The sequence below is a fragment of the Mesoplodon densirostris genome, chromosome 12 (assembly GCF_025265405.1).
Source record: "Mesoplodon densirostris isolate mMesDen1 chromosome 12, mMesDen1 primary haplotype, whole genome shotgun sequence".
Lineage (NCBI taxonomy): Eukaryota > Metazoa > Chordata > Mammalia > Artiodactyla > Ziphiidae > Mesoplodon > Mesoplodon densirostris.
In genome coordinates, this window is record NC_082672.1 from 36,447,100 (window position 1) to 36,461,098 (window position 13,999).

At 37.0% G+C, this 13,999-nt stretch overlaps 1 protein-coding gene across 2 annotated transcripts; it reads right to left on the reverse strand.

Annotated features, from left to right (window-relative positions):
* Nucleotides 1-1,847: 1,847 nt before the first annotated feature.
* Nucleotides 1,848-13,271, reverse strand: CENPW (centromere protein W). Of its 2 annotated transcripts, XM_060115058.1 has the most exons (3): nucleotides 12,985-13,271; nucleotides 5,007-5,120; nucleotides 1,848-3,143 (listed from the first exon to the last, which is right to left on the reverse strand). In XM_060115058.1, the coding sequence occupies exons 1-3, from the start codon at nucleotides 13,108-13,110 to the stop codon at nucleotides 3,117-3,119; spliced, it is 267 nt and encodes an 88-aa protein (XP_059971041.1). In that variant the 5' UTR covers nucleotides 13,111-13,271; the 3' UTR covers nucleotides 1,848-3,116. The 2 variants fall into 2 exon arrangements, with proteins under 2 accessions (XP_059971041.1, XP_059971042.1); XM_060115059.1 differs by lacking the exon at nucleotides 1,848-3,143 and having other exon boundaries at nucleotides 5,003-5,080.
* Between the last annotated feature and the right edge of the window lie 728 nt (nucleotides 13,272-13,999).

A 13,999-nucleotide genomic window follows, 5' to 3' on the forward strand; every position in this document is an offset into this window, starting at 1 on the left:
CTCCTAGAGAAATGGAAATAAAGACAAAAATAAACAAATGGGACCTAATGAAACTTAAAAGCTTTTGCACAGCAAAGGAAACCATAAACAAGATGAACAGACAACCCTAAGAATGGAAGAAAATATTTGCCAATGAAGCAACTGATAAAGAATTAATCTCCAAAATATACAAGCAGCTCATGCAGCTCAATATCAAAAACAAACAAACAAACAACCCACCCCATCCAAAAATAGGCTGAAGATCTAAATAGACATTTCTCCAAAGAAGATATACAGATTGCCAACAAACATGAAAGGATGCCCAACATCACTAATCATCAGAGAAATACAAATCAAAACCACAATGAGGTATCACCTCACAAGGGTCAGAATGGCCATCATCAAAAAATCTACAAACAATAAATGCTGGAGAGGGTGTGGAGAAAAAGGAATCCTCTTGCACTGTTGGTGGGAATGTAAATTGATACAGCCACTATGGAGAACACTATGGAAGTTCCTTAAAAAACTAAAAATACAACTACCATACGACCCAGCAATCCCACTACTGGGCATATACCTGAGAAAACCATAATTCAAAAAGAGTCACGTACCACAATGTTCATTGCAGCACTATTTACAATAGCCAGGACACGGAAGCAACCTAATGTCCACTGACAGATGAATGGATAAAGAAGACATGGCACATATATACAATAGAATATTACTCAGCCATAAAAAGAAACGAAATTGAGTTATTTGTAGTGAGGTGGATGGATCTAGAATCTGTCATACAGAGTCAAGTAAGTCAGGAAAAGAAAAGCAAATACCGTATGCTAACACATATATATGGAATTAAAAAAATGGTTCTGAAGAACCTAGGGGCAGGACAGGAATAAAGATGTAGCCATAGAGAATGGACTTGATGACACAAGGACAGGGAACGGTAAGCTGAGACGAAGTGAGAGAGTAGCATTGACATATATACACTACCAAATGTAAAACAGATAGCTAATGGCAAGCAGCCGCATAGCACAGGGAGATCAGCTCAGTGCTTTGTGACCACCTAGAGGGGTGGGATAGGGAGGGTGGGAGGGGATATGGGGATATATGTATACATATAGCTGATTCACTTTTTTATACAGCAGCAACTAACACAACATTGTAAGCAATTATACTTCAATAAAGATGTTTAAAAAAACTGCAATAACAAAAAAGGGTAAGTTTAAAAAATCATACAGGAGAAAATCTATAAGATGTAGGGCTTGGTGAAGAGTTCTTAAACATGACATCAACAGCATGAAAATAAATAAATAAAAAATAAATTGGACCTCATCAAAAGTGAAAATCATTGACCTTTGAAAGATACTGTTTAAGGATAAAAGGCAAGCTACAGAATAGAAGAAAATATTTGCAAACCACGTGTCTGACCAAAGACCTATACCTAGAGAACTCTCAAAATTCAACATTAGAAAAACAAATAGAAAATGGGCAAAAGAAATGAAGAAACATTTTACTAAAGAGAAAAAATGGATGACGAACATATGAAAATATGTGCAACATCATTAGCCATTAGGGAAATGTAAATTAAAAACCATGATTAGACATTCGTAGCAGAACAGCTAAAATAAAAAATAATACCAAATGTTCATGAGAAGGAGGAAAAAATGACTCTCTCATAAACTGCTAATGGGAATACAAAATGGTACAGCCATTCTGGAAAATACTTTGGCCATTTCTTTTTGAAAAACTAAACACATACTTACCATTAAACCCAGCAATCACACTCCTGGGCATTTATCCCAGAGAAATGAAAACTGTATAAAAACTGGTACACAACTGTTCACAACAGCTTTATTTGTGATAGCCCAAAACTAGAAATAATCAAAATATCCCTCAGTGAGTAAATAGCTGTACAAACTGTGGTACATAAATACCATGGAATATGACGACTCAGTAATAAAAAGGAACAAATTGCTACATGCAACAACTTGGAGGATCAAGAGAGTTATGCTGAGTGAAAAAAGCAAATTCCCAAAAGTAATACCTGTATGATTGCATCACAATGGCAAAATTGTAGACATGGAGAACAGTCTAGTGGTTGCCACGGCTTAGGGATGGTGGAAATAGGAAGGGGAGTGTTGTGTGTGCAGTGGACATGGGGAGCTGGGTGTAATTTATAAAAGAACAGCATGATGGAGAAGTCTGTGATGATGAAATAATTCTGTATCTTGACTGTAGTGGTGGTTACACAGATCTCCAAATGTACTAAAATGGTACAGAATTATACACACACTGTACCAAGTCAAATTCCTGGTTTTGATATTGTACTGTAATTATTTAAGATGTAGGCACTGGGAGAAAACTGGATATAGAGTACATGTGGACCTCTCTGTACTATTTTTGCAACTTCAAGTTGCAATCTATAATTATTTCAAAATAAAAAGTTAAAAACACAACTATTAGATGATATGCAAAAAATTCTAAAAAATTTCTTGGGGGTTTCCCCAAGAATACCCATCTATTAAATCTGTGTGACTTGAAGAAAATACGTCAATTTGCTCTGTAATATTTTTTTTTTTTTTGGTTTTGGAGGGAAATAGGTTTTTGAAAACACCCTGCTGGTGTTTACAGTTGAGAAATTATATTATTACACTATTGGCCTAAATAAAAGTAGACTGCATTGCTTATACAAAGGCATTAAACAGTTAAAATATTTAAAATACACCTAGATTTGACTGCACATTGTCTTCCTTCATAGATTAAATTGATTCCATAGTTAACTGTGGCTAAATCTAAATACTTATAAACTTAATTCTAAGAAATACATCTCTTCAAGCTACTTCACACACTAAGATTTCATTTTGATATGTAAAACATCTGCAATACCAACAAAAAGGGAAGTAGAATGAACTAAAGGCCACTTAAAATGAAACAATTCGTCAAAAACAAAGCTTATATAGCTCTATGTGTATACTTGAGATATTTCAATACCAGTAAAAAACATACAAACACACACATCCTTCAGCTAGCCAATATTTTAATACACAATATTAAATGCTATATAAAAAGTGCTTTCACGATCTGTTACCACCTAAAATAATACATCATATAATTTTCAAAAATGTGTTCTTTGACTTCTAACCTCTGCTCTTCTTTAGAATTACCTGTGAGGGGGAGAAAATGAAGATTCATATTATACCTATGCCAAATAAAACACAGTTCCTCAACAAAAAGTTTAAAAGTCCTATGTGTATAGTATGCAAGTCTCTGAATTTATAAAACCCAATTTGGAAAGTGATTAGGGAAACCTTTGCCTTATAAACGGTTTTAGACTTCTCTAAAATAGTATAATTCTCTCAAAGATTGTGAAACATGCCTAGATTCTCAAAATCTGGTTTTATAATAGTCACTTCTAGATGTTAATTTCTTCAATTGTGCCAAAAGTGTCCAGATTAATGGCTCCCAACTTGAGGTTTATAGACAATTTAGTAATTCGGGGAGTTAAGGAATGTTCCAAAACTTGAAAAACCTATTATGAATCAGGCATTTAACAACTATAGAGCAATACAAATCCACTGCAACACCAAATTTCTTGTATTTAGGCTGGAATTATATCAGAGACCAAGACTAGTCATCTCAAGCTGAGAAGCTTGTTAGGCAGATAATTTTTAAGACATGAAGCCCATAAGAGAAATTAAACAAAATGAGATCTTAAGTTGTAAAAGACAAGGAACATTAGAGACCAGAATATATCCAAAAATATTTTAAAGAACTTACCTACTTTTAGGTAAGTACACTTATAATTCATTAATAAAAACAAACCAACCCTAAATTTAAGACACACACATACACTCTTCAAGTTCTTAAGCCTTGCTTTACCTGCAGAAAGCACTTATATCAACTTTAATAGTACAGAAACTTGTTGAAATGTTTATAGTTGTAAGAGAATTTAAAGCCCCTTAAAAAATGCCAAGGCATGCCCATTTTAGGCTTCCACAGAGGTCACCAAATAGGTTTATACCCTAGGCCCATACTTCTCTGTTCTACAAGAAGTTAGTATAGGGACTGCAAAAGAATACTATGTACTCAAATGAATTTACAAAATTCTAAGTATATTATACACCCAAATTTACGAAATGCTAAATTAAACAGAGTTCAACAAATTACTGGTATATTTCTCATAACCTTTCATAACTTTACATAACTATAGTTATATAAAGACGTTACCATTGTGGGAAGTTGGATAAAAGGTACACTGGAACTCTCTACACTATTTTTGCACCTCCTGTGAGTCTATAATTATTTCAAAAATATTAAATGTTAAACAAAAAAAGCCTATAAAGAGGTAAACTGTCAAAAATGAGTCTCTCTCACACATCATCCTCCAGTCAACCATGTGCCAATTTCTTGCATATTCTTACAGAAACAAGCTCTCTATACGAAACATTATGACTATTCAAGGAGGTATAGTATGTTAGGTTATACAAACTTATCTGACCCCAGAAGCCTTTTACATTGGGGCATCTATTAACATCAAGTGAAAGTAATCTTGGGAACATATATGGAAAAAACTCTGCCCTAGGCATCACACTATTACATTATACAGAAATATCAGTAAGAAGCAATCTTCTCTGCTTATATAAGCAATATGATTCAGAAGTCACTCAAATCTCAAAACAAATGTAGAAAAATCATTAGGTAAACTTAAAATGATCAAGAAGAAAGTTTTGATAAATTTCAAGGTAATAAATCTTCTTAGCTATACATAGGCTACTACATATCACACAGATTAGCAGTCAAACACTTATTTTCCCCTAAATGGCAATAAAGCAATGGCCATGAATCTTTCCATCAGAAATCCATAATACACATAATAAAAAAAACCCTAACTCTGTAATTAAAACCCATGAAAAGCCAAGCATCAACTCACTCAACAAAACTGAATAAGGAATCTAAACCAGGCAGAGGTGACGAACTAGGTGGTGTTTTAAGGCAACAGTGCTCAAGAAAAGAAATTCAGATCTTACCTTTGCTGCAGCCAGTACATGCTCCTTTTTAATGACTCCACACTTATTCTCACAAGCATTTGTCCGAGCCTCTTCTGCTAATCGATGAACAAAGAGTAAACAGTTCAGATGCACCTTTAAAAGAGAAAATGCAAAAGGATTTTTAAGCTCAAACACTGATGTTTTGAAATAATGACTTTTAAAAAGAATATCCCCGGGCTTCCCTGGTGGCGCAGTGGTTAAGAATCCACTTGCCAATGTAGGGGACACGGGTTCGAGCCCTGGTCCGGGAAGATCCCACATGTCGTGGAGCAACGAAGCCCATGAGCCACAACTACTGAGCCTGCACTCTAGAGCCCACGAGCCACAACTACTGAGCCCACGCACTGCATCTACTGAAGCCCACGTGCCATAGAGCCCGTGCTCCGTAACAAGAGAAGCCACCGCAATGAGAAGCCCACGTACCGCAACGAAGAGTAGCCCCCGCTCACAGCAACCAGAGAAAGCCGCATGCAGCTATGAAGACCCAACATAGCCAAAAATAATAAATAAGTAAAAATAAATTTATAAGAAATAAAAAAATTAAAAAATAAAAAGAATATCCCCAATTTTAATGCTGTACTATTTACTACTGCGATTACATCAATTAACCTTTATTTAAAGTAACAGAATTAAGTTTAATATATGTCCATCTTAAGATTCCATAAAAAAGAGACTTAGTTATTACAATACATGAAACAAGTCTATGTAAAGCTGACGAAAGGCCATAGACAATAACATTACTCTAAAGGATCATTACATCAAAACTTAGGTAGGTCTCTATTAAGAAAAAATATTCCTGTTTCCCATTCCAACTAAATTTAAGTTTCCAATGTAATTTAAAATTTCCCCCAGATTAAAAAAACATATCAAATATTGTATTTAAAGCTAGTCATCTCTCATTCTACAATCCAAGGTATAAAGATTTTGTAACCAGATATTTAATTTGAAATATCTAATCAAAAACATGTTAATAATTGAAATTTTAGAAGTTCACTAGTAGAAGGAAAGAAATCATAAAGATCAGAGCAGAAATAAATGAAGTAGAAACAAAGAAAACAATAACAAAGATCAATAAAACTAAAAGCTGATTCTTTGAGAAGATAAACAAAATTGATAAACCTTTAGCCAGACTCATCAAGAAAAAGAGGGAGAGGACTCAAATCAGTAAAATTAGAAATGAACAAGGAGAAGCTACAACGGACACCACGGAAATACAAAGCATCCTAAGAGACTACTGCAAGCAAATCCATGCCAATAAAATGGACAACCTGGAAGAAATGGACAAATTCTTAGAAAGGTATAACCTTCCAAGATTGAACCAGGAAGAAACAGAAAATATAAACAGACCCATCACAAGTAATGAAATTGAAACTGTGATTAAATATCTTCCAACAAACAAAAGTCCAGGACCAGATGGCTTCACAGGTGAATTCTATCAAACATTTAGAGAAGAGCTAACACCCATCCTTCTCAAACTCTTCCAAAAAACTGCACAGGAAAGAACACTCCCAGACTCATTCTACGAGGCCACCATCACCCCGATACCAAAACCAGACAAAGATACGACAAAAAAGGAAAATTACGGACCAATATCACTGATGAATATAGATGCAAAAATCCTCAACAAAATCCTAGCAAACAGAATCCAGCAACACATTAAAAGGATCATACACCATGATCAAGTGGGATTTATCCCAGGGATGCAAGAATTCTTCAGTAAAAAATCAATGTGGGGCTTCCCTGGTGGCGCAGTGGTTGTGAGTCCGCCTGTCAATGCAGGGGACACAGGTTTGTGCCCCAGTCCTGGAAGACCCCACATGCCGTGGAGTGGCTGGGCCCGTGAGCCATTCCCGCTGAGCCTGCGCATCCTCAGCCTGTGCTCCGCAACGGAAGAGGCCACAACAGTGAGAGGCCCACGTACTGAAAAAAAAAAAAATCAATGTGATCCACCATATTAACAAATTGAAGAATAAAAACAATATGATCATCTCAAAAGATGCTGAAAAAGCTTCTGACAAAATTCAACATCCATTTATAATAAAAACACTCCAGAAAGTGGGCATAGAGGAAACCTACCTCAACATCATAAAGGCCATATATGACAAACCCACAGCAAACATCATTCTCAACAGTGAAAAACTGAAACCATTTCCTCTAAGATCAGGAACAAGAGAAGGTTGTCCACTCTCACCACTATTATTCAACATAGTTTTGGAAGTTTTAACCACAGCAATCAGAGAAGAAAAAGAAATAAAAGGAACCCAAATCGGAAAAGAAGCTGTCCCTGTTTGCAGATGACATGATACTATACATAGAGAATCCTAAAGATGCTACCAGAAAACTACTAGAGCTAATCAATGCATTTGGTAAAGTTGCAGGATACAAAATTAATGCACAGAAATCTCTTGCATTCCTATACACTAACAACGAAAGATCAGAAAGAGAAATTAAGGAAAGAATCCCCTTCACCATTGCAACAAAAAGAATAAAATACCTAGGAATAAAGCTACCTAAGGAGGTAAAAAACCTGTCCTCAGAAAACTATAAGACACTGATGAAAGAAATCAAAGATGACACAAACAGATGGGGAGATATACCATGTTCTTAGATTGGAAGAATCAATATTGTGAAAATGACTATACTACCCAAAGCAATCTACAGATTTGATGCAATCCTTATCAAATTACCAATGGCATTTTTTTTTTTTTACAGAACTAGAACAAAGAATCTTAAAATTTGTATGGAGACACAAAAGAGCCCGAATAGCCACAGCAATCTTGAGGGAAAAAAAACAGAGGTGGAGGAATTAGACTCCCTAACTTCACACTATACTACAAATCAAGACAATATGGTACTGAAACAAAAAGAGAAATACAGATCAAGGGAACAGGATAGAAGTCCCATAGATAAACCCACGCACCTATGGTCAACTAATCTATGACAAAGGAGGCAAGGAGATACAATGGAGAAAAGACAGTCTCTTTAATAAGTGGTGCTGGGAAAACTGGACAGCTACATGTAAAAGAATGAAATTAGAACACTCCCTAACACCATACACAAAAGTAAACTCAAAATGGATTAAACACCTAAATGTAAGACCAGACCAGACACTATAAAACTCTTAGACGAAACCACAGGAAGAATACCCTTTGACATAAATCAAAGCAAGATCTTTTTTGACCCACCTCCTAGAGTAATGGAAATCAAAACAAAAATAAACAAATGGGACCTAATGAAACTTAAAAGCTTTTTCACAGCAAAGGAAACTATAAACAAGATGAAAAGACAACCCTCAGAATGGGAGAAAATATTTGCAAACAAATCAACGGACAAAGGATTAATCTCCAAAATATATAAACAGCTCATACAGCTCAATATTAAAAACACAAGCAACCCAATCAAAAAATGGGCAGTAGACCTAAATAGACATTTCTCCAAAGAAGACATACAGATGGCCAAAAGGCACATGAAAAGATGCTCAACATGACTAATTATTAGAGAAATGCAAATCAAAACCACATTGAGGTATCATCTCACACCAGTTAGAATGGGCATCATCAGAAAGTCTACAAACAACAAATATTGGAGAGGGTGTAAATAAAAGGGAACCCTCTTGCATTGTTGGTGGGAATGCAAATTGATACAGCCACTATGGAGAACAGTATGGAGGTTTCGTAAAAAACTAAAAACAGAATTACAATATGACCCAGCAATCTCAGTACTGGGCATATACCCAGAGAAAACCATAATTCAAAAAGACACATGCACCCCAGTGTTCATTGCAGCACTGTTTAAAACAGCCAGGTCATGGAAGCAACCTAAATGCCCACCAACAGACGAATGCATAAAGAAGATGTGGTACATATATACAATGGAATATTACCCAACCATCAAAGGGAACGAAACTGGGTCATCTGTAGAGACATGGATGGACCTAGAGACTGTCATACAGAATGAGGTAAGTCAGAAAGAGAAGAACAAATATTGTATATTAATGCATATATTTGGAATCTAGAAAAATAGTACAGATGAACCAGTTTGCAAGGCAGAAGTAGAGACACAAATGTAGAGAACAAAATGTATGGACATCAAGGGGGGAAAGTGGGGGCGGGGATGAATTGGGAGATTGGGATTGACATATATACACTAATGTATAAAACTGATAGCTAATAAGAACTTGCTGTATAAAAAAATAAAATTAAAGAAAAACACACAATACTTAACTCTCCCCAACAGTTCACCAAATGTTAAAAAATTAGGTAATGTGGTGCTTTAAATTATTATGCAGAAATCTTTAGTGGATTGTTATAGATGTTTAAGAATATTTTAGTGATATTTGGGGCAAGCAGAGGAGTTTGGGAATTTAAAGTTAACATGATAAAGAACCTATGGAAGGAGATATTCTTTTGGTACTTTTTGATGCACTGTCTTGTTTAATTCTCACAAGAACTCTGAGCTAAATCACCCAATCCTGATTCTCTACAATATACCATGTCATTCAAAATTTCTTTAAACTTCCAGTGATATACCATTTCCTTCTGCAACAAAAGTACTCCATAACATGGCTCAATTTCCTCCGTTAATCTGTATTTTCTACTTCTAAAGTTAAATATCTTCCAGATGCCTCAAGAAAAATTCCAAATTCCTTAGTACTAAACCCCACTTGACTAGGCTTTTTTAATTTCATCTCTCACCTTTCCCAACTTTCAGTTCTATACTAGGTCTTTTGAACTTCTTTCAGTATTCAAATATAAGTTTGCCTACAGCCATGCTACTGGTTTACAGACTTCTCTGAAAAGCCCAATTCCTCCCAATATGTAAGCTTATATAGATCCATGGCACCCTGAACTTCTTATCACTATACATACTACATACATTAGGCAGCAATTTCTCACCTGTCTTCTTCAATGTACTATAAGGGCTAAACCATGTCTATCTTCCCAGACATTATATTCCCAGTGACCTTTAGCCCATGGCCCAATATGCAGTAGGTAGTCAATTATTATTGCATGAACAAAAGATCCATCCATATCTCCCCAAATTAGGCAAAAAATTTTTTTAGCCAATCCCAAATAAACCACACTCTGTTTTGAGGCTTGAGTCCTTTACTCTTCATGGGCATGAACCATAGATACTGAATTAATATTACTTTTTCTTATGTCAGAATTTTTTTTTAAACAACCTATTTCTCTGTAATAAAACAGTTAATTGAGTGGTGTCACTCAAGTGCACTAAGATTTAAATTAAAATGGTCAGAACAAAAGCAAATTTTATGGTTTCAGCTAGATATTCAATCCTGAAAGCCATTCCATCAAGAACTTACACTTTGGAAAAATAAAAAATTAGCTTGCTTGAAAGGTAAACCAAAAGATAATTTACAAAGAGGTATCCATTTGACAGTCTCAGGTGACCAAAAGACTGGGCCAGCCTGACTTCTTCCCCACTTCCTCACAGCACTTCTGAGTTTTACATAAACTGTAAGTACCCAGATATTTGCACAGTATTCCTTAGTGATAAATCTAAAAACTGAGTCACAAGAAAGCCGAACAATTTGAGATTAATATACACTCACTAGTATTGGCCCTGGTGATATACAATCAAATAAGTCATAAAATTAAACAACAATAAAAAGCCAGTGCAGAAGAATATGAAGTAACACAAGGAAGTTATAAGTAAAATGTTAGAATTATCAATCCACATACAGTCATCATCACTCCCAACTTTAACTGTACACTCAGAACGTTCAAGGTATTATGCTAAACACCAGGAATACAACAAGTTCCCAATTCAAAGTTCCCAGTCCGATGGGAGAACGAAACCTAATTAAAGACAAATGTGTGACAGTAGATGATATTGGAAGGTAAGGTTGATGCTTTCTAAGACCATGAAGGATGGCTTCACTGAATAACAGACATTTGAACTGAATTTTGAACTAACTGAAGTTTGAGAAGCGGAGTAGAGTGAGGACATCTTCAAACAGAAGAAATATCTTATGCAGAGACATCATAAAAGTAGATGAGTTCTGTGTTAAAGATAATGGAAGACACAAAAGGAGATATGTGTGGTTCCTTCCCCTCAAGAAGCTGCATACCGCACTGGGAGACAACATTGACATATAGAACTTAGAGAACAGTGTCAGGGTCCCAGTAGCCACACTGTATGATGTACACTCTTACAGCTATCCAAGTTCAGAAAACAAAACAGACCACCTTAATTGTAGAGAAGTTTATGGATGATGTGGGACACCTGCTGTGTAAGATAATTAAGTACCAATGGCAAGCAGAAAACCATAAGTAAAGAAACCAGAGCGATACATGGCATATACAAGACGGTGAAGGAGAAATTATGAAAGCCAAAGACAAGCATACAATCTAGTAATAGACGGTAGCAAAAAGAACTTCCATTCCCTTTCCACTGCAAATGCTTAGAATCTCACCTCCCCTTCTTTCCTGTACCACCTGGATCCCACTCCACAATAGAGTCCTCCTGTCCAGGGATCACCTGGGGCAGGCAAGTGTGGATGTGGGAGGAATCTGACTACTTGAGAAATTTCTGCCCAACAATCTACACGAGCTGGTAGTCTCCTAGATTCTAGAGCAGGTACATTTCCTCCCCCCACCATTTATTGAAAGAACCCCAGCACCAGTGAAGACTTCAGAATAAATTACCTAAAGTGAAATTGATTTTCAAAAGAATTTTAATACAGCTCACTTGTGCCACCTTAATCACCACCTTGGGGGAAGGAGGGTAATAAAACAGTATATATTGTCTTTTCCTACAGGGTCTAAAAAAGGAACAAGAAAGGACAGGAGATATTAGAAGGTCTACTTTTCCAAGGAAAAAAAACAGTTGTTTTGGCTCAGAGAAAGGAAAAGTGAAGACAATTCTATAGTAATTTATTAAAAATAGAAACCCTAAAATTAGGGGAGGCAGTAGAGAGCTGGCAGAGGCTGTAGAGAAAAGAGGTGGGGGGGGGGACGACAATGTAGCTTAAGAAGAGATGGAATGATGTATTGTGAAGCCACCCTCCGTGCCATATATCCCTATTATCCACAATTCTTTATCCTTGATCTCGGGGAAATTAGGTGCCCACCTGTAGTGGCTCCTTTACTCAAAGAGCTCTTGTAACAAACCACAGGAGGTGCCTCCTATGGTTTAAACCTAGGGAAACAGTGTTCATTCTGCTAGAGGGATATATATTCCAGGCATTCAACATAAAAACTCTTAATTTATTTCAAAACAGAAATATTACACAGTGGTTTGGTTGTGGTTATTTATCATGTGAGCATTATGCTGTAGTTACTATGAGTCAGATAAACTTTTAATGGTTGGGCTTGAAAACTAAACAGGTGTTCTATTTGTCTAGGAAAACGAATTCATTTGGGAGCAGACTACTTACAAATAAACTATTGGATCAGGGTTCTTTAGTAAATAAGCTAAAGTAGAGGAAATAGGGCAATATATTTGTTTAACAACGTAAAAAAAAGGGGAAGAAAGGAAGACAAGGAGAAAGGCACTTTTGAAAGGCATGTCAGTAATGTCTTTTACAATATTTAAATAAAAATAACCCAGCCTGAATTCCAAAATCTATTTTTTTAATGTATCTTTCGAACCTTTGCAAATTACACTAAGCACAGTACCAGGCTGTGCTCCTTAATAGCGATATTGAAAAACTATAAGCAGGAACTTAACGTTAGTTTTCTCCTTAAATTGATGTGGCTAATAGCCTCCTGTAAAAAAAAGGTCAGGATATCTACATTTCAGAGGGCCCCAAAACAACTCAGCATCAGGAATACTAACTGATATGGCAGGCTGGGGCAAACCCGCCCAGCTGTTGCTGCGAACACCTCAAACGTAGGCCTGAAAGCTAGATTGGCTGGGGGCGGCAAAATAAAGGCTGGGGGTTATTTCCCCTGTCTCCACCCCACTTCCAGTCCTAGAAGGGACAAAATCTTACCAGTAGGTCGCAATTTGTCTCCAGACGGAGGTGAGGCTTCCGTTGCTTGAGGACGCGCTTTAGAAAACCGCGGGGAGCCTTCCGCTTTATCAGCTTCCTCTGCGAGACTGTGGTCGAGAGCGCCATCCTCTCCCTCCGGCTCGGGCACCAGCTGCCTAAGCTTCCTAGGCCCTCCCTGCCCCGCACTGCAGCTCACGTTCTCGGGGACACCGAGAACCCCGACTCCTACTCTCCCACAGGCCCTGAGACCGGGCCGGAACGTTTGAATCCGCCGCCAATTGAGCGCGCCTGGCGCCCGGTAGTGACGTCAGCACGCTCAAGCCCCGCCCCCCCGCGGCGTCTAGCTGTTGATGGAATACACCCTCGGTGGGCGCCCCGTGACGTCATAGACGGGCGAGCATTGCGGCTTTAGCCTTTAGCACTAGCTCTTTGAAACAATTTCTTCAGTGTTCGATAGAGACGTTGGGAAATTGTGGAAAATGTTGATATGCCAAAGCAGCCACACTTACTGTCCCAGCTTTCATTCTCTACTGAGCCTAATACCAATGAAAGAAAAAGTAGATGAATAGAAAGAAGTCTATGATGTTTCATCAGGATTCTTGAAGAACCAATGGCTTCCTAGCAAGGCATGATTTTCTGATATTACTAGCTAACGTTTTTCACTTTTACGTAATTTTATGTTATGTTATCTGAGGTCTTTTCATGATTCAAGCTTTTCTTTACAAATGCTGCTCCCTTTAATTTTAAGGCCCCTACATTTAACCTTGCAATAACTTCTGTTGTAGTTTAAATGCTACTTCATTGAATCCTTCTTTTCCAAGCAAATTAACTCTTCCATCTTCTGTGCTGCCCCTGTAAGTGGTTCTCAGACGTCATTGTGCATCACCTGAAGCACCACCCCTTGGTTTCTTGGTTCAGTAAGTCTCAATGGGACTTGAGAATTTGCATTTCTAACAAGTACTCAAGACATGTTGGAACACTGTTAGTCTGACCACTCTGATATCACTGTGATGTT